Source organism: Macaca thibetana, chromosome 10 (genome assembly GCF_024542745.1).
Source record: "Macaca thibetana thibetana isolate TM-01 chromosome 10, ASM2454274v1, whole genome shotgun sequence".
Classification (NCBI taxonomy): Eukaryota; Metazoa; Chordata; class Mammalia; order Primates; family Cercopithecidae; genus Macaca; species Macaca thibetana.
In genome coordinates this window covers 30,669,894-30,697,472 of record NC_065587.1, presented here as the reverse complement: position 1 = coordinate 30,697,472, position 27,579 = coordinate 30,669,894, and the positions used below count along the sequence as shown (strand labels likewise).

Genomic DNA, 27,579 nt, shown 5'->3' with positions numbered 1-27,579 from the left:
AGGCAGGCAGATTACGAGGTCAGGAGATGGAGACCATCCTGGCTAACACGGTGAAACCCCGTCTCTACTAAAAATACAAAAAATTAGCTTGGCGTGGTGATGGGCACCTGTAGTCCCAGCTACTTGGGAGGCTGAGGCGTAAACCCAGGAGAATGGCATAAACCCAGGAAGTGGAGCTTGCAGTGAGCCGAGATCACGCCACTGCACTCCAGCTTGGGCGACAGAGTGAGGCTCTGTCTCAAAAAAAAAAAAAAAAAAAAAAAGGAAGAGATTACATCTATTACAAAAAAAAGGATGAGGCCGGGCGCGGTGGCTCACGCCTGTAATCCCAGCGCTTTGGGAGGCCGAGGCGGGCGGATCACAAGGTCAGGAGATCGAGACCACGGTGAAACCCCGTCTCTACTAAAAATACAAAAAATTAGCTGGGCGCGGTTGTGGGCGCCTGTAGTCCCAGCTACTCGGGAGGCTGAGGCAGGAGAATGGCGTGAACCCGGGAGGCGGAGCTTGCAGTGAGCCGAGATCGCGCCACTGCACTCCAGCCTGGGCGACAGAGCGAGACTCCGTCTCAAAAAAAAAACAAAAACAAAAACAAAAACAAAAACAAGGATGAAATGAAATAAAATCAAGAAACAGACAAAAGGATTCTTAGGAATTAAAAATGATCGCTATTTTATTTATTTATTTAGAGATGGAGTTTTGCTGTTGTTGCCCAGGCTGGAGTACAATGGCACCATCTCGGCTCACCACAACCTCCACCTTCCAGGATCAAGCGATTCTGCTGCCTCAGCCTCCCGAGTAGCTGGGATTACAGGCATGTGCCACCACGCCTGGCTAATTTTGTATTTTTAGTAGAGACGGGGTTTCTCTATGTTGGTCAGGCTGGTCTCAAACTCCTGACCTCAGGTGATCCGCCCACCTTGGCCTCCCAAAGTGCTGGGATTACAGGTGTGAGTCACCGCACCCAGCTTTATTATTATTTTTTGAGACAGAGTCTCTGTCTTGGCTCACTGCAACCTCCACCTCCCAGATTCAAGCAATCCTCCCACCTCAGCCTCCTGAGTAGCTGGGACTATAAGTGTGCACCACTAAGCCCAGCTAATATTTTTTCTATTTTGGGGGGTAGAGACAGGGTTCTGCCATGTTGCCCAGGCTGGTCTCAAACTCCTGGGCTCAAGCAATCCGCCTGCCTCAGCCTCCCAATGTGCTGGGACTGCAGTGTGAGCCACTGTGCCCAGCTAAGCTACTTTAAAAATCAGTAGGACTTTACTGAAGGGAATGAGTCTCTGGAGTGAAACCTAGCCATCAAGTGCCTAGCCCAATGAATGGGCAAACTACGTAAAACAGAGGTTCCTCAATGCTTCCAGGGAGGAAATCAGGGCACATACAAAACGAGTTAGACTTTTCATCACATTAGAAGGTAGAAGCCATGGGAACAACACCTTAAAAATTCAGTGGGAAAAGGATATCCAAACCACAATTCTATACCCAGCCAAAATATCAATTCCATATAGTTAACAAGCATTTTCAAACTTCTAAGTCTTAAAAATCCTACTTCCCATATGCTATTTCTCAGGATTGCACCAGAGGAACTGTGCCACCAAAACAAGCTTGTAATTCAAGAAAGAGAGTACATGAGATCCACAAGACAGGGCTGCTAATGCAGGACAATGGCAGGAAGAACCCTAGCCCACATCTGTGCGGACTCCAGGATGTCCCCTGCGGTGGTAGAGGGTTGGAAATAACAGCATAGATAGTGTCTCACTGTGTGGAAAACTGTACTGGAGGTGTTTCACAGAGTTAAAGGGGGTAACTGCGCAATCAAAATAATCAAATAATTTTTAAGAAAAAACAAGAGGCCAGGCAAAGTAGCTCATACCTGTAATCCCAGCACTTTAGAAGGCCAAGGTGGGCATATCACTTGAGGCCGGGAGTTCAAGACCAGGCTAGGCAACATGGTGAAACATCATCTCTACTAAAAATACAAAATAAATAAATAAATATATGCATGCATGCCACGCATGGCAGTGTGCACCTGTAGTCCCAGTTACTCAGGAGGCTGAGGCATGAGAATCATCTGAACCCGGAAGTGAAGGTTGTAGTGAGCCAAAATGGCACCAGTGCACTCCAGTCTGGGCAAAAAAGCGAGACCCTGTCAGAAAGGGGAGGGGAGGGGAGGGGAGGGGAGGGGAGGGAAGGGGAGGGAGAAGGGAGAGGGGGAGGGAAAAAACATAAACAAGGAATTGGCCAGTGGCTCAGGCCTGTAACTTCAAAACTTTGGGGGCCAAGGTGGGTGAATCACTTGACCCCAGGAGTTTGAGATCAGCCTGGACAATACAGTGAAACCCCATCTCTACAAAAATTTAAAGAATTAGCCAAGTGTGGTTGTGCACACCTGTAGTCCCAGCTACTCGAAGTCTGAGAGAGAAGGATCACTTGAGCCAAACAGGTTGAAGCTACAGTGAGCTGTGATAGCGCCACTGCACTCCAGTCTGGGTGACAGAGTGAGATCCTGTCCCAAAAAGAAAAAACAAAAAATTGTACAAAAGGCCAGGCACGGTGGCTCACACCTGTAATCCCAGCACGTTGAGGGCCAAGGCGGGCAGATCTCTGGAAGGCAGGAGTTCGAGACCAGCCTGACCAACATGGCAAAACCCCCTCTCTACTAAAAATATAAAAATTAGCTAGGCATGGTGGTGGGCATCTGTAATCCCAACTACTTGGGAGGCTGAGGCAAGAGAATCGCTTGAACCCAGGAGGTGGAGGTTGTAGTGAGCCAAGATCGCGCCATTGCACTCCAGCCTAGGTGACAGAGCAAGACTCCATCTCCAAAAAAAGAAAAAAAAAAAGAAATTGTACAAAAAAGGAGATGAAGACCCATTATCTTACCCAGCTTAGCAGTAAGTAAACAAATTTACATAGTGATCACAATAGGGACAGATTGGCAAATCACATCCTCCTGCACCTGTTTTTATAAATGAAGTTTATGATTTTTTGTTTGTTTTGTTTTGAGACAGAGTCTCCTCTGTTGCCCAAGCTAGAGTACTGTGCCACGATCACAGCTCACTGCAGCCTCAACTTCCCAGGCTCAGGTGATTTTCCCATCACAGCCTCCTAAGTAGCTAGGACCATAGGTGCACTCCACCATGCTCAGCTAATTTTTTTTTTTTTTTTTGAGATGGAGTCTCGCTCTGTCACCAGGCTGGAGTGCAGTGGCGTGATCTCGGCTCACTGCAGCCTCTGCCTCCTGGGTTCAGGCGATTCCCCTGCCTCAGCCTCCTGAGGAGCTGGGACTACAGGCACCCACCACCACCCCGGTCTTAATTTTTTGTATTTTAGTAGAGACGGGGTTTCACCGTGTTAACCAGGATGGCCTCGATCTACTGACCTCATGATCCACCCGCCTAACCCCCCCAAGTGCTGGGATTACAGGCGTGAGCCACCGCATCTGGCTGCCAGATAGTAAATATTTCAGGCTCTGCAGGTCATACCATCTCTGTTGTGACTACTTAGCCTTCTGTCATAGTGCAAAAGTAGCCATCAATGAGGCCAGATGCAGTGGCCAAGTTAAGAGGCTCACTTAAAGCCAAGAGTTCAACACTAGCCTAACAAGATGGCAAGACCCTGTCTCTACAAAAACAAAAAAAAATTAGCTGGATGTGGTAGCTCACACCTGCAGTCCCAGCACATGGGAGGCTGTGGTAGGAGGATCACTTGAGCCCAGGAGTTTGAGGTTACAGTAAGCTATGATCCACTGCACTCCAGCCTAGACAAAAGCTGGAGTAAATATATATATATGTAAATATATATAATTTTTTTTTTTTTTACAATCTACTTAATAGAAAGTTTGCCAACCTCTAGATCAAACTACACATTTGATAACTATTTGGTGGATATAAATTAGGGAGAAGAGAGTACAAATCAACTAAAATCCTTATTGATAGTAAGTCCAGACTCCAAAACAGAATGAATAAGACAGCAGTGTAAGAATACTATTTAGACACGTAGAGATAAATGCAGGATTATAAGTGCTAAAATAATTCAAATGCAGGATTATAAGTGCTAAAATAATTCAAAGTGATTCACATTATGTAGTATGGGATGGAGTTGGGGAGACAAACTAGTTTTCGTTTTAAGCCTTTTTGAGAACCACTTAATTACTTAAATTCTATTCAGGAATTACTTTGATAAAGCTGAAAAATCATTTTAAATCCACTGAACAGAACTCACCAAGACTTACAGTATCTACGCTCAAGCTCTTCTGGAGTCTGGGGTCACTGGGTTCATCTCCGGCTGCCAGGAGCCACCACGGATGCCTGCAGTCCCCTCCATCCCTGCTCCTCCTCCTGGGTCTTCACACTAGGATCCCCATTCTGGGTGGTCCCTGGGGATTATTAACCATTTTCCTTCCTCCCTCCCCTCCCCTCAGGCCAAGCAGCAGGAAGTAGCAGTGAGCAGAAGGGAACAGCCCTCGCCTTGCCCCAGCCCTTCCTCAGCCCCAACTCTGCCGCTCCAATGAGGGGTCCCGGGCACTGGACAGCCATCCTCCTCTTCCCAGTCACCAGGTCCATGCTGCTGTAACTGTGCACACATTGCTGCTTCCCAGACAGCCTCAGCTAACTCAGGCCAACACTGCCCAAGAGCATACTGACACCAAAGTGCCAGTCCACTGGCCCAGTGCACACCCCCAGGACCCACCAAGCACCTCACCACCAAGCACCACTGAATGGTGGCAGGCAGATGCCCATCCCAGACACCACCCTCCTAAGACTTAGAAGCCATGTCACTTTGCTAGAGAGAACAGCCAAAGCAGAAACTGGAGGTCCCACACCAGTTTTCAATCAAGCTTTTAATGAAAAGATCATAAAATAACAGTTTCTCATCGCTGTACATTAAGACTGCACACTTCTGAATGGAGAGATCAGTCGTTGGTGAATTGCTTTTCTTTCTATGACACTGGGCAGCTGTGTAGCTGCAGTTCTGACCTGAATTTATACAAACTCTCAAGGGACATGAACTCAATGTGACGAGTGACAGCGGCGGTGGCCAGTACAGGAGTGCGATCCCGGTGTCCCTCCCCCCTTCTGGGAAGGGCATAAAACAAAACATGATCCCTCTTCCAGTTCCAATTAAACAAAACAGCTATAACCCCATCCCTCCCCCCTCCCCTTCGAGGTATTTGCGAGAAATGAGCCAGTGCCCAACCTGGGCCCCCCCGGGTGGGGGAGGGCAGAGGGAAGCTAGTGATGGGTGGGGTAGAGAGGTTCCCCTCAGCACCTGGCCCCACGGGGCCCGCCAAGTGGAGGGTGGGAGCCCTGGGGATCCTCCCTACCCCAGTGAGGTCTGTTATGCAGCATTTTTGAGGTCAATAAATTACAGCAATAAATAGCAAGGTGAGGTAGGGGGAGGGGGTCCTGGTAGAAAGTTAAAGTGGGGTGACTGAAGCCGGGGCATCCTAGGAAGGGGGTCCTGGGCAGCCTCAGTTCCCACCGCTCATGCCCACCCCTACCCCGGCGTGGAATGTCAGACTGAGGCTCCAGTTAGGTCCCTCCCCAGCCCCTCACTCCTGGCATCTTGATTCACAGGTTCAGTAACATCTGCCCCGACGGGGTACTGGGAAATAGGACCTTGGTCCCTTTAGGGGGCATGCCAGGGCTGAGAGCCCTTGTCTGCTCTAAGGCCTGGCGCCTTTGGCTTTTGTCCCCCACGCCTGGGGGGTGGACGGATGCAGCCTCCTGCTCCCTGAGCCCTGCCCTCCGGCTGCCCAGGCCTCACCCCAACTCAGGATGGCGACAGGAGGGCAGGGGGTCAGCCTGCCCAGCGGCCCAGCCCGGATCGCACTCCTGCATGGGGTCTGAGGTCCAGTGAATACTGACAGGTTGGGGGAGTGGGTGGGCGGCCCGGCGCCCCCGAGTGGTGACGAACGGGAAACACACATGGCTGCCTGAGGTGGGGGAAGTCGATGAGGGTCCGGATTGCTCATTTCACAGGCTGAGGTGTATGGCTATGCTGCAAGTCTCTGAGATTCTTATTTGCTTAAAGGTTCATCTTTTCTCTTCCTTTTTTTTGCAATCCTGGAGGAGCCCTTGCTGGGGCTCGGTCCGGCGGGAGCATGCAGTGGCGGAGCCCGGCCTGCCACCCGCTCACTCGCCCTAAGTCTGAGAAATAAATACATTCATCACTGCACAAACATATTGATACAAAAACAACACTGTTAAGAGTGTTTGCACCGTCTATGTTGGTAAGGACCAGACCCAGTCAGCCCCCTCTGCTGTCTGGGGTGGGGTTAAGGGTCCCCACTCCTGGGGACCCACCAGAGTCGACTGAGCCGTGCAAAGGTCCCGGCTTTTTGGCTTGAGTGGGACCCTCACATCAACCCATCCCCGAGGGTCACGGGCAGAGCAGCAGGGGACCCAAGCCCAGACTCAGGTCCTGTGGCCAGAACTGACAGCCATCCCCGTGTAGGCTAGCTGGTCAGGACCAGCGTGGTCCGGCCAGAGGGCCTTGGGGGTTGGTCAGCACGGGCCCAAGCTCTTTGGTGCCAGCTGGGCTTGGAGGGGCCCTGGGAATGGGGACGAGGGTTCAGGTGACTCCAGGGAGGCTTCCAGTCCCTTCCCCAGTCCCAGGGCTGCCCTTCTCTGCTCGTGAACCACTCCAGGGCCAACTCAGAAGGGCTTCCAGCAGCAGGGGAGGGTTCCCTGGACTGGCCTTACAGCTGCTGAGGTCTGAAACTGTAAAAGCTTATGTAAACAATGAGATAAATATATTAGTATCTTTTTTCTGAGCCCATGGAGGTTCCATACTCATTCAAAATGTGCTTTGGTTTAAAAAATAGGCTTTGTGAATTTGGGTATGAGCTTATTTTTTTTTCTTTTTTCTTTGTTTATCCTCTCTTTCCTACATGATATCTGCTATTTTCTGATTCCTGTTTCTCCGAAACATTCAGGAATTAAGTGACAAACGCAGAGAACTGTAAGCCGCCTTGGCCTCCAATAACCCAGTTTCCTTATGAGGCTCTTAACATCTCCACACACACACACTCGCACACACCCAACGTGGAAATCAAAGGAAAAAGAAAACAAAGCCAAATGTTGTGTTAATCCCGCCCTGTCCCAAAAACCCTTAAAGTCTTAAATAGGAAACTAGTGTTCTGCTTTCTCATTAAAATACAGAAAAGGCTCGATACAATACTAAGGTGGGTACAATACTATGTCGCACAAACGTCGTTGAGTGAGGGGCCTCTGCTCCCAGTCCCTGAAGTTCTGCAAAGGAATCACCTACTTTCACAAGTCACCTCACAGATGCGGCTGCCCACAGCCCGGGAGGCCACGCACACGGCCAGGTGTGTGCACATTTCCCGTGCGGTACAGACTTTGTGTCACGTGGCTTAAGTGCTGATGGGGTGGGGTGGGGTCAGGACAGCGGGGGCGCCCTGAGTAAGGGTGGAGTCCATGGGTCTCCTCCCCCCAGGTCCCCAGCCTGACTTGCTGGAACCTGAGACCCAGGGCCCAGTTCTGTTTCCCACCACCAGGAGGGAAGAAGGGCCGTCTCAGGCTGGGATCACCACAGGGAGGGCTCAGCCAGGAGCCTCATCTGCCCGACTCCCTCACCCCAAACACGCCGCTCCCCACTTGGGTCCCTGAACTCAGGCTCTGTTTCTAGCTGGAGGGTCTCTAGAGGGGTGGGGGTAGGGGATGACTGTATTTTTTTGGTCTAAACTTAAAATAGAATGAAAAGAGAAAACAAAAAAAAAATGGTGAAGCAAGATGACGATAAAGCCTGCTGGCCCAGCCCCACAGCTCCAGCTGGCTGAAGACAGTGGGACTGAGATCAGCAACCTTGGTCTGGCCTTGAGAGCCCACTTCGGGGCCCATGGAAGTATCTGAGGCTGGCTGAGGAAGCCCAAGATGAGGGGCGAGAGGTTGGCCCCTAGACGGTGGCCGGGGGCCAGGACTGCTCAGGGAAGTGCAATCCCTGTTCCCCAGAGGGCCCTGTGGTCAGCTCTCTCAAGCTCAAACTCTTGCAGGAATGGAGGGTGGGAGTGGCAGGATGAGGGCTCACTTCTGCCTCACCCTGGCCAGGAGCTGCAAAGAACTGCCACCCTCCTCATGGCTCCCGTCAGCACCCAGTACCTGGCTCCAGGCTGGGGCCTCACACCCCTCCCCTATGCCACAAACAGAGGTTCGTGTTCCCGGGTTGCCAGGGTCCCCTCGGGGTGCATGTGGCCCAAGGCTCAAAGGGAAAACACAGGTGAGCTGCAGGCACTGGGCCACTCGGCACCCTGCTGGCTCCTGCACACGACTTCCTGGGCGCTTGTCAAGGGCTTCCACTGCCAGTCACCAACATATTGTTGTCACTAATTCAAGAGGTAGCAAAATGTCAGAAGTCTCCACCTTGTTCAGTGAGGAAGCAGGGAAAGCGAAACGTCTGCCCATGCGTACAGCACACACCACACAGACACACACACACACGCACACACACAAAAATGAAAACGAGTACCGACGGCCCCGGCATCGAGTCCAGCCTCCCCCCACCCCCCGGAACCCCAGACCTTCCAGTTCAAACAGTCACATAAACGTTACACTGGTTTTTCTCTTAATAAAAAACAAGTACCTCTAAACAAAGAATATTCCTTGGAAACTACAGGAAAAGCACTCTCTCCTGAGGCAGCCGAGGCAGGGCTCAGGGACCAGGGAAGCCTTTGGGCAAGAAGGGCTTCTGGGGCCTGGAGAGGTGGCGCACCAGCACCCCTGCAGCGCCAGAGCCGGGGGACGCGCAGGAGGGCCAGCGGCCCCTGTTACATTCAGTCTTCAGACCCAGGCTCAGCCCGGAGGGGGCGGGAAGAAAATAAGCTATTGTTTGTTTTGGTTTAAAGAACAAAAATCAAAAAGAAAAACAGAGGAGCAGATCAGTAGGAATAACAGCAACACAGGCCCAGAGGGCTCTTTAGTTGTAGAGAGGTAGGCGGTGGGGTCACCCTGACTGTCCCAGCGCCAGTGAGCAGTGCCACCCTGGCTCAAGGAGGGAGGGATCTGCACCCCCAGCACCTGTTCCCTGCAGAACCAGGGCCACACGCGCCCGCACAGACACAAGCACACACACAGACACGGCTAGCGGGGTGGGGCCTGCTCCTGACACCACCCTGGCCGTGGCCAGCGTCCCACTGCCCTCTTTCTCCAAGCCGACTGCAGCAAAGGGACCAGGTCCCAGCGAGACCCACATGACCCAGCCCACAGGCCCTGCGGTGGCCCCCGCGGGGAGCTGGGGGCCTGGGTGGGATGGGGAGGTAGACGGGCTGGGACCCCTGGCTTCCCTCCTCTCGGCTCTGCTTGGTACAGACTGTCGATTAAAGCTCTGGGTGTGGGCAGTGGGGGCCAGAGGGGCCACCCGGAGCCTCCACTGGACCCAGGGTCTCGCCCCTGCCGCTGCATCACCTCGCTTCTCCTTCCATGGGTTCCCGGGGAGCAAGGTGGCAGAGGGCGCCCACGGGTCTTTGGCTTCTAGGAGGGAGAAGTGTGCATGCGCAGGTGGCTGATGAGGTTGCGCTGCTGGGTGAACTTGCCCCCGCACAGCTGGCACTCGTAAGGCTTCTCGCCCGAGTGCACACGCATGTGCTCGGTGAGGCGGTACTGGCGGGTGAAGCGCATGCCACACTCATCGCAGGCGAAGGGCTTCAGGCCCAGGTGGCTCCGCATGTGGCGCGTCATGGTGCCGCGCTGCGTGAACATCTTGCCACAGATGTTGCAGGGGAAGGGCCGCGTCAGCCAGTGCGTCTTCTCGTGCTGCCGCAGCGTGGCTGGGTCCTTGTAGGTCTTCTCGCAGACCGAACACTTGAAGGGCCGGGGCTCAGCCGCGTAGGCCGCGCTGGGCGCTGACAGGTCCTCGGCCTCCTCCTCGGCACCCCCACTGCCTGTCTCGTAGGCCCCCTCTTCCTTGATGAACAGCTCTTCCTCCGTGTGAGTCTCCACGTGCGCGTTGAGCTGCTCGGAGCTGGGGAAGCCCTTGGCGCAGGGGATGCACACGTACAAGTTGTCCCCATAGGACACTGTCTCGTAGCCCTCCTGCCGGTACATGTAGTGGGCGCTGGCGTGGCCGCTGCCCCCCTCGCTCCCGCTCTGCGCGCTATCTTCACTTGCATCCTTGCCGTTTTCCTCCTCCTCCTTGCAGGGGGAAGGGGGCTCCCCATAGGGCCCGCTAGGGCCAGCCCCACCAGCCAGGATACCATTAGGAACCCTGTCCCCGACCCCCTCGCCCTCCTCTCCCGGGCAGGGACCCTTGGGCCCCGCTTCTCTCCGCTCAAAGGGGGAGCCAGCCACAGGCTCCTTCTTGCCCCACTCCTTCTTCCGAGTGGAGTGCCGGAGGCTCTTCCGAGGCTGCCCGCCAGGCGCCTCCAGCAGGCTCAGGTGGTTGTCCTCGGCCCCCTCCAGATCCATGGGCTCATCGGGGGTGCCCCCCAGCTCAGAATAAGAGGCACTGTTGGCAACGGGAGGGGCAGAGGCCGCAGGGGGCGACCCATGTTGGCTGTCGCTCAGTTGGGCTGGGTCATCGGGAGTGAGGTGGGGACCTGGCGTAGCAGGAGGCAAGGGTGGGCTTTTCTTGGACAGGTCCAAGCCCAGCTCCTGCTCGCAGCCCCCACTGCTCCCGTTGGTGCTGCTGCTGCAGCCCCCCAGGCCCGCCTCCCCGCCAGCTGGACAGACGGCCCGGCCCAGACCTTGCACGCTATCCTGGTTAGAGCCACCAAGAAAGAGCTCATCGTCTGAGCCTTTGGCTTGCGGGAGGTCCTGGGGGGCGTGGGCCCCCTTGCGCCCATCCACGAGCCCGTGATACCGAGCCTGGATGACGGAGGCTGTGGACAGCCGCTGGCTGCGGGGGGGTCGCCCTATGCCGGCAGCCCCCGCCCGCCCAGAGCCAAAGGGCTTGCCGGCTCGCTTGAGTTTGCGGCGGCAGAGGGCTGCCAACTCGGGCAGCTGGAGGTAGCTGGCGGCAGTAAGGAGGGTGCTGAAGTTGGGCTCGGCTGGCTGGTCACTGGGCAGCAGCTTGCCTGTGTAGATGAAGTCCAAGATCTGCTGGAACACCGTGGAGCTGACCATGTCTGTGTCCAGGTTGATGAGGTTGTCGTGCAGGACCAGGGACTTGAAGTAGATGCTGCTGGCGGCCAGGACGTTCTTGTGGGCCCGGAAGATGGAGTTCTCCACCATGATGATGACGTCACACAGGAAGCCCTTGGTCCTCTGCTGGTTCAGCTGCAGCAGGAGCTGCTTCGAGTGGCTGGGCAGCTCCATGTCGGGCCCCATGTCCCCGCGCCCTGCCCACGCGCACCACCTGTGGGCAAGAACAGGCATGCACGCGTCAGATGACTGGGACACTCGGACCAGGGCTCTAGGGCAGGGTGGGGCTCGACAAGGCAAAGTGCCTCAGAACTTACCCCACACAGGGCAGCAGCCCCTGTGGCACAGTACACGGCACATAAGCCCACAATGCCCCCTGCATGCAGGCGTAGTATATGTGTCCCCTCACTGAGGACTCAAACTGAGAAGGGACAGAGGCCCCTGCCCCATTTGCACTAATAAGAAAACGGAGGTGGAGGATGATGAGGTGACAAATAGAGAAACAGGGATTTGCATTTGGTTTCACAGCCCGGGCTACTGTCTCTACACTAAATGAAGTCGATGACACACCCTCAGGCACCAGAAGGGGACCCAAAAATGACCAGCAGATGGCTTTAAACTTAAGAAAGCAGAGACCTCCCTGAGAGGAGCTTGTCTTGAAAGCTGGCAAAAATCCCCCAAAACTAAATGTTCCCTTTGAAATACGGCAAGGCCCAAATCAAACTGCCAGCAGCCTCTGGTGTGCAGCCTTGGCTCTGTTGGTATGCCTCCCAAGCCACCTGAGAGGCTGACCAAGCTTTGCCAGAAGTCACGTGGCTGCCTCCCAGATGCTGCAGTCGGCCTGCAGCCCCGCCTCTCCCCAAGGCCCTGGGCCACCTTGCACTCTGGGCGGGTGCCAAGTGCTGCCCCAGCCTGGGCTTCCAGGTACCAAGCAGGAAAGGCAGTCTGGGCCAAACACCTGGCACCACCTGAACCCTCCATCCTCTCTAGGAAGGGCAGCGCCATCTGGCCTAGGAAAGTTGGCCAGCTGGCCTCCGTCACACAGACTGGCACAGGCGCTAACCGAATTCAGTAAGCAAGAAACACACCGACGCCACTGGTCTCTGCAGGAACCCTGCCAGCCCAGGTGTATTTCTGCTTGTGCGGCAGCAAGCCATGGGGTTTCGAGAGCGGGTGCTCCTCACCACACTTCCCATCCCCACTGAGCAGCTTCCTCTGCCATGGACCAGGCACCCCACAGTGGGAATGCAAGGGCAGCGCACACGGGTGCACAGTGGGCACCAGATGGACCCCAGGGGGGAAGAGAGAAATGCTGCTCCAAGGGAAGAGGCAAGGACTGTGGCCGGCAGTGTACAGAATGACTCTGGAATGTTTTGAATGACTCAAAGCCATCCTCAGCCCTAAGCCCAACTCCCCAGTGCAAAACACAGTACCCTCAGCTCCATCCTCTCACCCCTACCAGAGCCCCTCAGAGAACAGCTCAGCAGGAGGGTTCTGGGGAAGGCATGCCAGTGTACAGGTGGCCACCTGTGCCCTGGACAGGCTCACAAGCTTCCACAGGGCAGGGGGCCAGTGGAGACAGAACTTTCCTCACTGACTCACGGCTGCTGGACAACTGAGCAGCGGGGCCCACAGGCAGCTCTGAGCCTCACAGTTCAGGGTCCAGACTCTCAGCAGCTGAACTACTCTCAGCCACTGCCCTCTGGGATCTACTGCCCCTCCCAGAGTGTCCAGCCCTGCCTCCCAGAGCAGAGCCTTGGAAAGGGTCCCACCCTACCCAACCTTCCCATGACAGAAACTCTCCCCAGCCCCATGCCTGCCCTTGTTTGCAAAGACAAAGGAAAACCCTAACATTCACAGACCCCTGAAGGTGCCGGAGCTCAATGTGAACACGCAAGAGCGCAACACAGCCTGGAACACCACTGGCACTCAGAGCCTAACAGCAAGAGGCAGCAAGCACCTGCAGGGGCTCTCTGCCTAGCAGCCCAGCCCACAGCAGCTCAGAAGAGTGCTCACGGGCTGAAGACTTCACGAACCAATCCTCCTCTGCTCCCTGGCCCCTCAATCCACCAGGCAGGGACAAAGAGCCCCCAAGGTGTGGCTTCCACACTGGGCCCCGGTAGCCACTTAGCTCCCAGAAAACATCAGTGCCGGCTCTGCCAGCGCCCAGACACCTGGTACCCTGAGACTGGCAACGGGGCTGGCAGAGGGCAGTAGCCCCCAGGCTCCCTCCACACTGCCCAGTGCTGTGTGCACACAAAGGACCACGGGTCAGACAGCGATAGAGGCTGAGCTGTGGGGCTGTGCGCCACCCAGAGAGCTCCGGGGAAAGGGGCCAGTGGCGGTCCTCCCTCCCCTGCGCCTCACCGGAATGCCAAGGGCCCAGACACCATGTGAGCAGCAGCCAGCCGGGGGGGGCCTCCTGAGCGCGTGGCCTTCCTGGGGGCGCATCAATGCCTGGTCACCTGGGGAAGAGAAGACGAACACAGTCACCCAGACAGCCATCAGCGAAGAGAGGGAAGGGCGATGAAGGGAAGCACCTGGGGGTCTCTGGCTGGGGCACCAGGGGCAGCCCAGCAGGAGACTGTGGCCACAGAGCCACAGTTGTCCCTTCTGACAACCAAGAAAAGTAAAGACCAGGGAACAGGTCTAGGGAGTTCAGAGGGTGCGATACCTCCCCCTCTAACACACACAAGGAGATTATGGACACCCAGGGGTCACCTAGGCCAGGGGGCGCTGGTGGCAGACACACAATTCCTGGCCTGTGGGTGTGGTGGCAGGAGGCCTGGGCAGGGCCCTTCCCAGGCTGGTCACATTTACATAACAAAAGGTCAAAATTGGAGCCACTTGTGCAAGGCTATTTATAAGAACCAGTCTCAACCGCTTCTGGCTCCCCTGTTCCTTCCCTTCCTGATCTACTCTTACCCCCTCCCTGCCCAGAGGGCCCAGCCCCCTAGCCAGACCACATGGCCTTCCCTCTCCAGAGGTTTCACTGCCTAAGGGCTCGCCCAAGCTGCAGGCCTGGGCTTTCAATACCGGCCCACCAAACCCTTGGGCAGCTGCCACCAGCAAAGGGCGGGCTCCCTCCCACCCCCAGAGCTCTGGGTCCTGAGGGAGGGGGGATCCTGAGGTGGTGGGTCCTTGCACCCCACACCTGCCAGCCTGGGCCCCCATGGAACAGAGCCGGGGTCAGGGAGGGGGCGTGCAGTGGCCCGTCTCTGTTTCCCCTTCCCCCACTCCACCCCCAGGGCCAGGGAGGCTCAGCAGGTCCCTCAGGAATGTGACCAGACCCGGGGTGCCGGCCCAGGGTTGGGAGGCCTAGGCTGAAGCTGGCCAGCTGTCTCTCCAGCCCCTAGTGCAGCTCCCCTCTGGGTGGGGGGTGTGAGGGGAGTGGTGCATGGCTGGTCCAGGACCCCACCAAAGGCCCAGAGGGCAGCAGAACCAGCTCTGTTGGCAGGAAGCCCAAGGGCGTCGATAGTTAGCGAGGGTTGGACCTGGTGGGCTAACGCTGGGCTGAGGCCAGTCAGGCAGGGGCCACTGAAACACTGGCAGGAGCAGTCCAAAAACTGGATAGAGGGTCTCGGTGGCACACTGGAGACAATCAGACACCATCATCCAGCCCTGTGCCACTTTACCTGCTCCCCAACCACTGCCCCTCAGGACCCAGTCAACCAGAGCCCTGCTGGGCAGAGCGTCTGCCAAACTCCGCAACCAGGGGTCACCTGACTTTGCCAGAGGCCAGGCCAGCTACTGGATGCCGCGCAGGGAGTGGGTGGTAGAACAGGACTGGGGGGCACCTGAGTGCCATGGGGGTGGGAACACCCTCCATCAGTGCCCACTGCCTGGCCCTGACAGGCACTTCACAAGCCCAGGCTAGGACTAGGTCTCTCCACCAAGGAAGGATGGCCCCAGGCTGGGTCAGCTGTCACACAGAACAGGGCAGGGGTCCTCCCTGCGCCCTCCACTTGAGGCAAGGGTGTCAGAGCCACCTGCAGAAAGTTCACAGCAAGCACAATGCCACCATGCCTGCCATCTACACCAGCTGGGCTGAGTCTGGGCCACGTCTAGGCCACCACTGTGTCTGCAAGGAGCAATGCAGCCTCACCCCATGCAGGGGTGGGGGGTGGCACACGCCATTCTGCTGCAAAACCCCTACTAAGCACTGCTCTTTCCTTCTCAGCCACAGAGCTCTGCCCTACCCGCTCACCGCTGGGCATGAAACAGCAAGCGCCTACCCTGGAGGACCCCGCCTGGGGAGTGCCAGGTAACTAGAAACACAGCTCTGGGCGCTGGCCCGAATGCTGGTGCCCAGCCCTGGCAGCAGCTGACTGCAGGCTGCGATGAGGATGCCGCCTGGCACCCAGCAGCCCCTGGCAGCAGGCCCGGGCAGCAGGCCTATCAGCCCCAAGGCTAGCACGCCCAGCCCTGGCCTACTGCCCGGCCAGAACGCTAGCTCCCAGGACGCCCAGGATCTGGGGCAGTGGGGCAGCAGGCCTGGGCTATCGGGGCCAGCTGGGCATTCGCCTAAGGCTGTGACCCGTCGCCTCCCTGGGACAGAGCCTTCAGGGGTCCAGGGGAGAGGCAAGAAGGGTAGCACAGAAACTATCTCCCCAGTTAGGATCCCTCAGCTTCAGGATTCCCCCTGTAGATAGACTGGCCCCAGCTGGGAAGGGCAAGAACCCCAGCAGCTGGAGGGAGGGCCAGCTCTCTCTGGGGAACCCAGAAGGTCTGCAGGAAGGAACCCAAAGCCTCTGGGTTACCTTCCCAGGCCTTCTGTTAGAGCAGATGCACAGCCCTGTTTACGGAACTGTCAACACGTAACTGCTCTCCTTTCCTTCCCCTCCCAGTGCCTGCCACTAAAAAGCCAGAAAGCCATGTCCCCGAACACTGAGGGCAGGCCCAGGGCCCAGGCAGGCGCTAGGGGGCTGGAACACTCCAGCCTCTCAAGCCACTGGTGGCACATGCCCAAGCCCTGCAGAGCTGGACCAGCCACAGCAGCCCCACCCCCGCTCTGTTCACCCTCAAGGAACTTACAGTAAGGCAGCCCAAGGCCCAGTCAGAGCCTACCCGGCCCAGCAAGTCCATTCTGTGGCAATAAAAACCTTGGGGACGCACATATCCAACTGCTAAATAAGATTATCTGTGGGACTGGGATTATAAAAAAACCATGGTATCTGCATGTTATATTCATTTCTGTAATACTCAACATTTTTAAAAAGTATTACTTTTTTTTTTTTTTCTGAGATGGAGTCTCGTTCTGTCCCCCAGGCTGGAGTGCAGTGGCGTGATGTTGGCTCACTGCAAGCTCCGCCTTCCGGGTTCATGCCATTCTCCCAAGTAGCTGGGACTACAGGCGCCTGCCACCATGTCCAGCTAATTTTTTGTATTTTTAGTAGAGACGGGGTTTCCCCGTGTTAGTCAGGATGGTCTCGATCTTCTGACCTCGTGATCAGCCCACCTCAGCCTCCCCAAGTGTTGGGATTACAGGTGTGAGCCACCGCGCCCGGCCAAAAATACAAAGGGCAGAAATGATGCAGAGACATGGATGAACCTCACAGTCATGGCACTGAGTGCAAGAAGCCTTTTGCACGAGTACAGACTGCATGACTCCATTTACATTAAGTTCTAGAATAGGCAAAACGGACTGAGGGTAAAAACCACAGCAGGAGGGACAGGTGAGGACTGCCCAGGATGGGGTGAGGGACAAATGCCCACCACTGCCTGGCCCTGACAGGACTATCCAGGATGGGGCATGAGGAACTCTTTGGGGTGAGGGCAGCTCTCTATCTTGCTGGGAGTCTGGGTTAAGGTAAATGAAAATACAATTTTAGGCACTTAATTGCATGTAAACTGTACTTCCAATGAAACTTCCAGACAGAGGCTTTCACAGGACATTCCCAGTTCAGAAGCTCAGCACGATACCCTGTTCCCTCCTGGAAACACCACCAGCTAACATTTACTGGGCACTGTTGTATGCCCTACCATGTGCTGTGTCACTGGACCCTCAGGGCCACCCAGGAGCCTGTGTGTTCTGTCCATGTGATGAGGTGGGACCCTCTCATCTTCACACAGCACAGCTGAGCCTCAAACCCAGCACTCACCCCGACCTCTCACCTCCCCACGAGGTAGGAAAACCTGGGGCTGAAAGTGTGGAGGAACATGTCATCTGCAGCCCTGGGCACAGGACACCCCCTTCTCACTAATGATTTCCAGACCACCCAGGGGATTAGTTCTCAATTTTCCAACTGGCACAGAGACCAAGGGCGACGGGGAAACAGCTTGGAAGGGCAAAGATGCCACAGCGGGAACAGGTTCCTGTCCCTCCCAGCTGCTCCCCAGCTGGGTGGCCCTCAGAGCATCTCCAGAGGGCAGTCAAAAGCCCCAGGCCAAGACCACCCTGCACTCTGGATCCCTCTACTCGCTCCCCAAATGCAGACCAGCCAAATAGCCAATGGGGATGGCAGAGGGCAGGGCACTGTGCACCCCTCACTGCCTCCTGACACTCGAAGCAGCCCCCCATTGGGGGACCCACTAGTCCATGATCCTATGCGAGGTCAGGCCACACCTGCCCGCGTGTAGAGCCTCTGGTCAGTCCACGTGGCTGCAGGGGCCCATGGGGAGGCTAGAACAGGGTCACCTCAAGGCCTTTTTTCTAAGCACCCAATAAAAGGCAGGAGAGTGTGCTCTGGTCAGCATCTTTCAAAGGCCAGAAGAGAGGAGGTTTTCAGATAAAAGTGATCCCTGCGGAGGCAGAAAGCAGAGAACTCCAGCCCCCAATCTGAGAGGCACTGCCCCAACCCAGCCTGGACACCCACCTTGCCTAGAGCCTTGGCCTCCAAGAAGCCAGGCATTCAGAATCGCTCCAGGTGCTGGGCCCCCACATGGCTCCTTCTGGAGGCCCTGCCTCTGGGAGACAGGAACACATCTCACGCCCACCTCCAGGCCCACAAGTGGGGGTCAAACTCAGGGTGTGGTCTCAGCTACATGATACCCGCCTTCAGTGTCTGGCTCCTACAGGCAGAACGTGCCCTCCTGAAGGCCAGCATGGGCACCCAGACTGAAACTTCTGGCTCACACCCAGCCAGGAGGGAGGCCTGGGGGAGAAGGGTGAAGACCAGGAAAGGGCGCCGCCCCAAGCAGGCCACCCCGCCTAGCCCTCCTAGGATCCTTCTCATCCACCTTCCTCCCCGGAAGCCATCCCTAACTTCCCCAGAAAGGGGCTTCCTGCATGAGGCCTGGAGCTATACTGGAGGACTGAGGAGAAGCTCCCTCCAGCCCACCCCCAAGGAGCAGCACCTTAACCACCTCCCAGCCTAAACAAAATTAACAGTGAAATGGGAACCCTCCAGCTGACACCAAGACAGCTGAGAGTGAGCAGGGCCGCCCACGGCCCGCCCAAGCTCCACTGTCAGGTGGGAGGGACAAGCATGCCAGGCTGAGAAGCCATGCTGGGCAGGGCAGGGCCACCAGGCTGAGAAGCCATGCTGGGCAGGGCAGGGCCACCAGGCAACTTCCACATCCCAGAGGTCTAAGTACATCTGACCAGGATCAGAGAGAGCCCCAGACTTGCTGCCACTCCTCCCAAACTTAAGTCTAAGGTCAGATCGGCCCTGGTCCCAGACCAACCCCCAACTATAGTCACCTCATAACTTCAGGTGTGGCTGGGACAGAAGCAGCTGCAAGGGGTGGCCCTGTGTGAGCTCAGCCTCTTCCCAGGGGCCCCTAAGCCATGGGAGAGACTGGAGGGCACAAGGCAGCCAGGCAGGAGGCAGCCAGGATCTAGAAGCGCCCCAAGGCCCAGCCCCTGGACAGACCAACCAACCCTGCACAGTCACAAGCCCAGGACTTTGTTCATCCTATCCCTATGGCCTGGAGTCCTCCCTGAGGAAGACTTGGTAAACAAGAGATAGCTCCAAGGGGCCAAGGCTGCACCTCGCCCACCGCCACAGCCCTGTATGAGATGGTAGCCCATGTGTGGGCAGGTCTGATCTCCTCAATCTTCCCACAGGCCCATTGAGCGGGGCGTTATCTCTGCAGTTTCAGATAAGAAATTAAAGGTTCTTGGGGGTTAAGCAACTTGCCCAGGGTCACAAGAGCATGTAGGTAGCAAAGTGAGGACTCAAAGCCTGACTCCAGAGCTGTAGTCTGACAACCCCACCCTAATGCAGGCAGGGCCAGGGACGCCACTCACACAGGGTTTCCAACTGCCAAGCTGCTTGGGGGAGTCACAGGAGGCACTGCCCTCTATGCACTGGTGTGCCAGGAGGAGGGACTCAGTCTGCACCTCCAGCCTCACTCCCCCACCCCCCCACCCCCCAGCACCACCTGCATATCCACAGCAGGGCCTCACCTGGGTGCATTCTCCCAAACTCACTGTGAGGGCATGGGGTCTGCCCGGCTCCTTCATCAGAAGTGACAAGGTGGGGCCCCAATCACGCAGCCTGCTTTGGAGGCCCAGGTGGAGCTTGCTGCTCCTCTGGGAACACCCCCACCCTCCATGACCTCCTTCCCTGTCCCTCCAGGCATGGGCTGGTGGTGGGTGGGGCTCACTGCTCTGGGCAAGCCCAGCCATGCAATCCAGCCTAGACCTGGATGCCGGCCAGCAGCTCCTGGCTCTTCTCCCAGACCATCCTCCTGGAAAGCAACAGGCTCCACAAATGCCAGGAGCCCAGCTCTCTCCAATGCAGCTTCTACAAAATAAACACTCGGGTTCCACTCAACACATTGGTGATGCAGCAATTGGGACCTGAGGCTGGCCTCCTCCTTCTCTGCTCCTCAGGCCAGCCCTGTGGCCTAGAGTGAGGAAGGTAGCATCCACCCCAGCCCAGTGACTTTCCCAAGCCTGTTCTGAAATGCCCATGGGTCCTACTGACAACCTCGTGCTGCCCACAGCAGGGCCGAGCCCTGCATGGTCCGAGCCACCCGCCCATGTGTACTGTCCCTTCTGAGAGGTGAGGAAGCACAGGCTAACACTCCAGCACAAGGAAAAGGCTAGAATGGGCTGCTGAGAGGAGAGCTGGACCGAAGATGCCTCCAAACTGTGCTTCCCCAGAAGCTACAGCCTTGGTCCCCTCACTCTCATCACTTCCGGGTTTGGAGCCAGCAAGGAGTGAGGCCAGGAAGACCTTGGAGGCCTGCAGCTGATTTCCCCTGCTAGGGCTGGCACCAAGGAGGGCCTGGGGCCCTAGCACCATCTGGCTGAGAGTTCTGAGACAGGATATTGGAGAGAGGCAGGGGAACACTGCTTTAAGAAGCGGATTAGGGCCGGGCGCGGTGGCTCAAGCTTGTAATCCCAGCTCTTTGGGAGGCCGAGACGGGCGGATCATGAGGTCAGGAGATCGAGACCATCCTGGCTACAACGGTGAAACCCTGTCTCTACTAAAAAAAAATACAAAAAACTAGCCGGGCGAGGTGGTGGGCGCCTGTAGTCCCAGCTACTCGGGAGGCTGAGGCAGGAGAATGGCATAAACCCGGGAGGCGGAGCTTGCAGTGAGCTGAGATCCGGCCACTCCACTCCAGCCTGGGCAACAGAGCGAGACTCTGTCTCAAAAAAAAAAAAAAAAAAAAAAAAAAAAAAAGCAGCAGCACAATAACAGCTAGGCACGGTTTGTAATCTCAGCACTTTGGGAGGCTGAGGCGGGCGGATCATGAGGTCAGGAGATCAAGACCATCCTGGCTAACACTGTGAAACCCCGTCTCTACTAAAAATACAAAAAATTAGCCGGGTGTGGTGGCACGCACCTGTAGTCCCAGCTACTCCGGAGGCTGAGGCAGGAGAATTGCTTGAACCTGGGAGGCGGAGCTTGCAGTGAGCCGAGATCACACCACTGCACTCCAGCCTGGGTGACAGAGTCAGACTCTGTCTCAAAAAAAAGAAGCAGAATAACAATTTAAGATTGTGATAGTTACTACGAATGCTGTGCTCACCTCCAAACTCCATTCCAACACCACCCTGCCTCCCAAGAGGGACCTGAGTGTGGGGGTAAAAGGCTTGCTGGCAGCCACAGAGCAGGAGCCCATGCAAGACCACTAGAGGATGTGCAGCTGCTGTTCCTAGTAGGTGAGGAAAAGGCAGGAATCTGGCAGCCACGTATGTCAAGAGGCAAAACGGGCCCTGTGCTGGTTTCTGCAGTCCTCTCCAGCCCGCTTCCCTGCTCTTCTTGCTCATTGGCCATGACCCAAGAAACAGCAGCAGCACCACCAGGGATCTTGTTAGAAATGCAGACGCTCAGGCTCCATCCAGCTCTAACCACCAGAACCCTGGGGGCTCAAACACACAGTCAAGTCTGAGAAGGGCTAGGTTAGAAGCTTTTTTTCCTTCTTTTGTTTTTACCTGGACACCACTGATTGGAAAGCTCTCCATGGCCTGAAAGCCAAGTGCTCTACAAGGAGTAAATGCTTAAGGGATGGGCATCAAGTGGAAGGAGAAGGCCCCCAAAACGAAGACACATGTCCCATGTACACAAGCTCACAGGCTGGTGAATACAAACGGTAGACCTAGAATGTGCCACACCAAGGCTAAGCCTGTTACCACAGGTACCAGAATGGTGACCATGCCTGAGGGTTCCACAAACTCTGATCAGAGAAGCAGGCATGAGTGGCAGACAGAGAACACAGCTCTGTGTGGCAGGGAAGGAGGGCAAGCAATGGCAGCACAGCAGACCATAGGTGGAAATTCTACATGCAAGGCACTAAATGGGCGAGGAAAGCCTGGGCCGCCCAGGTGGAAGGCACTATCATGATCATCTCTCTCACCCCAGGGACACCTTAAAACGAGGTAACTGAGCCCCAAAGGGAAGCACCCAGCACAGCTGAGTCACAGAGCTGCAGCCATCCAGCCCACGGCTCCAGGAGAGACTCTCCAACTTCACAGTTTCAAAATCAACCCTAGCAGCTAACAATTTCTTAATGCCAAGTAAAGACTAGAATTAGAAACAAACAGAAACCCTATCATCTTCTACCATCATTACTTCATAAAAGAAAACATTTCAATGATTGAAGAGCAGGAAGAACTACTGGCAGTCCTGCACCTATGCAGTTCTCCAGGCCTGGCAAAGGCTCGGCAACTGGCATTAAGGAGCCGCTGCACTGTCTGTACACAATACCGCCTGACCCCCTGGGCTGGGACAAGACTGAGATGACATGCTGAAAGCGAATCCAAAATAACAAAAACACAAAAATTCAACAACAGACACTAAAGATGGGATTTTGATTAGCCAAACAAAGGCTAAAATAGTATCTCCCAGGGATGAAAGGGAAACGGGGATGTTTTTAAACAAGAACAGGACTGTTCTAGAAAGAATAAGAACGTCAAAGCCTATCAGGAAAAAGGTAACACCAAATGTTGGAAAGGCAATAAGGCAACCAGAAGTCTCACATGCTTTATAATTTTTTATTTTCTTGAGAGAGAGTCTTGCTCTGTCACCCAGGCTGGAGTGCAGTGGCAAGATCTCGGCTCACTGCAATCTCCGCCTCCCGGGTTCAAGCAATTCTCCTGCCTCAGCCTCCCAAGTAGCTGGGATTACAGAGGAGGGCAGTGCGCCATCACACCCAGATAACTTTTGTATTTTTCACAGAGATGGCATTTCACCGTATTGGCCAGGCTGGTCTCCAACTCCTGGCCTCAAGTGATCTGCCCACCTCAGCCTCCCAAAGTACTGGGATTATAGGCATGAGTCACTGCACCTGGCCAGAAAACTCACATGGTTTAGAAACCCCTTGGATGGTACAATCTAAAGCTGTGGGCCCAAGGCCCAGGGTGGTGGCCCACGCCTATAATCTCAGCACTTTGGGAGGCCAAGGTGGGTGGATCGCCTGAGGTCAGGAGTCTGAGACTAGCCTAGCAAACATGGTGAAACCCCGTCTCTACTAAAAATACAAAAATTAGTCGGGCGCGGTGGCAGGCTCCTGTAATCCCAGCTATTTGGGAGGCTGAGGCAGGAGAATCACTTGAACCCAGGAGGCGGAGGTTGCAGTGAGCTGAGATTGCGCCACTGCACTCCAGCCTGGCGACAAGAGCAAGACTTCGTCTCTAAATAAATAAATAAAGCAAGCAAGCAAGCTAGCCAGCTGTGGGCCCAAAAACTCACCCAAGGTATACGCCAACAAGAATGCACACGTGGCCGGGCGCGGTGGCTCAAGCCTGTAATCCCAGCACTTTGGGAGGCCGAGGCGGGCGGATCACAAGGTCAGGAGATCGAGACCACAGTGAAACCCCGTCTCTACTAAAAATACAAAAAATTAGCCGGGCGCGGTGGCGGGCGCCTGTAGTCCTAGCTACTCAGGAGGCTGAGGCAGGAGAATGGCGTGAACCCAGGAGGCGGAGCTTGCAGTGAGCCGAGATCGCGCCACTGCACTCCAGCCTGGGCAACAGCGTGAGACTCCGTCTCAAAAAAAAAAAAAAAAAAAAAAAAAAAAAAAAAGAATGCACACGTATGCGCACCAAACAGGCAGGCACACTCATGAAGGCCCAACACTGGAAAACAACTCCTATGGCCACCCTGAGAAGGGGCAGCTGCAGGTAGAAGAGACTATGATCCAGCAGTGAACAGGACAGACATTTAGGTTGAACTGTATGAATTTACCTTTTAGGGGTAAAAACACAGCTGATTGCTGATAATTTCACATGATTTGACTTACAAACATCACAAATGAATCTCTCAAATATACTTTTGCGCAAAGATGCCACAGCCAAAAAGACAGTTACAGTTCTATTTGCATACATTCAAAAAAAGCAGGCAGCACTAATCATATGGGTGGGGGTTGAGAGTGACTAAAAGCTTCAGGATACATGAGGGGCTTCCAGGGTTGTGTTTCTCACTCTGGATGCTCGTTACAAGGGCATATCATTTGTAAAGAACTCTTGGAGCTATGCACACTTCTTACATAGGACGTCCTTGAATTCAATACAGTGCACAGAAACCTTCAGAAGGGAAGCAGAGATCAACTTCATCCTGATCAGCAAGCAGACTCAGTCCAGGCAGCAACCTCTCTTGGACCCCCAACCAATAACAGCAACACAGGAAGCAGAACATTGGCAGGACAGCTGGCAATGCCACAATGTCCAGGATGGAGTGCCCATCCTAGAGGAGGGAGCTCACACAAGCCAGCCAGGAGCCCACGGGAAACAGAGAGACTACTGTAAATCCTTATGAGGAGCAGACTCATGTCTGCTATCTAAAAGATAAAAACCTGATAATGTTTTTAAGCTGTCCTAAGGTCCAATTGACTTTTTTTTTTTTTTTTTTGGAGACAGTTTTCCTCGTTGCCCAGGAAGAGTGCGATGGCGCAATCTCGGCTCACCACAACCTCCACCTCCCGGGTTCAAGCAATTCTTCTGCCTCAGCCTCCTGAGTAGCTGGGATTACAAGCGTGCACTACTACACCCGGCTAATTTTGTATTTTTAGTAGAGACGGGGTTTCTCCATATTGGTCAGGCTGACTTGGAACTCCCAACCTCAGGTGATCCGCCCACCTCGGCCTCCTAAAGTGCTGGGATTACAGGCGTGAGCCACCACACCCAGCCCCAATTGACACTTCTAAAGGAGAAGGGGTTCTGCAAATCCTGAAAGGCAACCCCAGGAGAAACAGGAAATTTGGGAGCACAGCAAGCAAGGTTCAAACAGGACACCAAATAATTCCCAGCAAAAACCTCCAGCAGGTCCTGGTGGCAGCCAGCTAGGGCAGGAGCCGGCTGGGCATATCAAAGGGAGGAAGCCAAGAAGAAAATGGGTGAGGCTCTCAGGGATTTAGGGTCAAAGGAAGCTGCTGGGGAGAAGGAAACAGCCCACTTGTTCCTTCATAGGTAATCAACACAAAAACCCCCCATTGCCTCAAATGGCTCAGGAGCTACAGCCAACGATCAAGGATCAAGTTATTTTACTCCAAATAAGAAAAAAAAAAAGTTATACATTCGGTATCCATTGGAAGTTTTGTGATTTTTTGTGTCTTGCTCTGTCACCCAGGCTGGAGTGCAGTGGCACGATCATAGCTCACTGCAACCTCTAATTTCTGGGCTCAAGGGATCCTCCCGTCTCAGCCTTTTGAGTAGCCGGAACTAAAGGTGCATGCCACAATGCCTAGCCAATTTTTAAAATTTTCTGTAGACATGAGGTCTCACTATGTTTTCCAAGCTGGTCTCAAACTCCTGGGCTCAAGTGATCCTGCTGCCTCAGCCTTCCAAAATGTTGGGATTACAAGTGTGAGCCACTGTACCAGGCCTTAAAAAGCAATTTTTTACAGATAAAATTGGGCAATTGCTATGGAAAATATTACAATCTATGGCACTCTGCCTGAAAAGCCTCCAAGTGTGATACTTTATAAAGAAGGTCTATCCTGTCCAGTAGGTAACTTGAAAGTGTCTAGCAGAGAAGTGCCCAAGAACTCAAAGAATCAGAGAGGGATCCATTCAGACTTGGGGAGAAAAATGCTCACAAAGTTTCACTGCACTTCTAAACTGAGTCTCAGTGGTGCATTAAGGAACTGGATTTAGAGACAGAAAACAAAATAAACTGGCACTTCTCTGCCTCAAGAAGCATAGCTTGGGGGTGAAAAGTCAGCTACTCAGAAGGCAGCAAAAACAAAACCCAGAAAACCACCCAAATGCTCACTGCCAGTAGGACAGGTGATTATGTGTGGATAGTGCCACCTTGAACACCGAAATGGAGAATGGGAACACAGGAACTGTTGCTCCTCGTGTCCCAAGAGTGCAGGGCGCCCGGCTCCCAGCGAACTCAGCCAAAATCATTCGCAGTTTCAGGATCCAGACAAAGGTGGGAAACTGACAAAACCCAGCGGATGGCTGACCCACAATTCAGAAGACTGTTGGCTTCTAGAGGGAAGTGGGGATAAGCCAGGGAGAAGTGCATGGGCTGTCCCAGGAACTTGGGAGGCTATTTCCTACGTGGCCACAAGGGAACAACTGTGTCTCGCTCAGTGGGACACCCACGATTCAACCAATAGTGAGTTTACCACTACTTATCTCTGTTCTTTAAGACTGTGCACACACAGATATACATGTAATTTACCTTTTTAGTTTGTTTTGAGCCTTGCTCTGTTGCCCAGGCTGGAGTGCAGTGGCGCAATCTCAGCTCACTGAGACCTCTGCTGCCTGGGTTCAAGGGATTGTCCTGCCTCAGCCTCTTGAGTAGCTGGGATTACAGGCACCTGTCACCACACCCAGCTAATTTTTGTAGTAGATACGGGGTTTCACCATCTTGGCCAGGCTGGTCTTGAACTCCTGACATCGTGATCCACCTGCCTCGGCCTCCCAAAGTGCTGGGATTATAGGCATGAGCCACCGTGCCCGGCCTATTTCCACCTCTGTAAATAACCTCTTAGAGTTCAATGGCTAAGTCTACTAAGGAAGCTGAGCCTGCTCTGTGCAGAAGTCTCAAAAGAAGGGAACGTCGGGTGCGGTGGTTCATGCCTCTAATCTGAGCACTCTGGGAGGCTGAGGCAGGAGGCTCGCTTGAGTCCAGGTGTTCAAGACCAGACTGGGCAACAGGGCGAGACCCTGTCTCATTGAAAAAAAAAAAAAAAGAGAGAGAAAAGAAAGAGGAAGAAAGAGGAAAGAGACCTTCCTGGTACAGGGAGGAGCTAAATCCCAATCCACAGAGAAGCCAAGATGCTAAAGCTGAGGTGCACTCACAGAGCACCCCCCTTTCACCACCTGAGAGGTCACCTGGTCTACAGCCATCAAACGCAGCAGGGCCACACACTTGGGCAGCTATAACAATGCACAAATGAGGGCTTTGGCGGGCTCAGTTCCCACAAGAGATAACCCAGAAAATATCACCCTGTCCTAATCATACAAAGCAAAAGAACCTGGGGCCTCCACACCTGAGGTGGCAGGCAACTCAACAGAAGTTGTCCAGGAGGGAGAAATCCCAGGAAACCTCCCAAGGTCTACAGGGGAAAGAAGGGCAGAATCAGAGCCACTCTAAGTGAAAATATCAGCATCTAGAACACAATCACCCCTCTGCAACCCCTCCAGCCAACCCTCGCCTAGTCCCTGTACTCTCCAATTCAGAGTCCAATAACCCTGAGTTATCTTTCTCAAACACCCATCTCATCAAGCCACTCCCCTGCTTAAAGCTTTCAATGGGCCAGGCGTGGTATCTCACGCCTGTAATCCCAGCACTTGGGGAAGCTGAGGCGGGCAGATCACCTGAGGTCTGGAGTTCGAGCCCAGCCTGACCAACATGGAGAAACCCCATCTCTACTAAAAATACAAAATTAGCTGAGCATGGTGGCGCACACCCATAATCCCAGCTACTCTGGAGGCTGAGGCAGGAGAATCACTTGAACCCGGGAAGTGGAAGTTGCAGTGAGCTGAGATCGCGTCATTGCACTCTAGCCTGGGCAATGAGAGCAAAACTATCTCAAAAAAAAAAAACAAAGCTTTCAATAAATTTCTGATGCCTGGGATAAAGTCCATGCTCAGGCCTGGCAAGCAAAGCACTTCCCATAGGGG

At 54.6% G+C, this 27,579-nt stretch overlaps 3 protein-coding genes across 3 annotated transcripts in view; all 3 read right to left on the bottom strand.

The window, feature by feature from the left end:
• SNAP29 (synaptosome associated protein 29) overlaps positions 1–10,099 on the bottom strand; it is a 212,599-nt gene extending 202,500 nt beyond the window's left edge. The window contains exon 1 of the mRNA XM_050746293.1: positions 10,096–10,099. The gene's annotated coding sequence lies outside the window, so the exon portion shown is untranslated. The remainder of the gene's footprint in view (positions 1–10,095) is intronic.
• TMEM191C (transmembrane protein 191C) overlaps positions 1–27,579 on the bottom strand; it is a 288,801-nt gene that overhangs the window by 20,676 nt on the left and 240,546 nt on the right. The window lies entirely within an intron of this gene.
• On the bottom strand, positions 4,832–15,402 carry HIC2 (HIC ZBTB transcriptional repressor 2). Its single transcript, XM_050746095.1, has 2 exons — positions 13,473–15,402; positions 4,832–11,319 (listed from the first exon to the last, which is right to left on the bottom strand). The coding sequence occupies exons 1-2, from the start codon at positions 13,496–13,498 to the stop codon at positions 9,498–9,500; spliced, it is 1,848 nt and encodes a 615-aa protein (XP_050602052.1). The 5' UTR covers positions 13,499–15,402; the 3' UTR covers positions 4,832–9,497.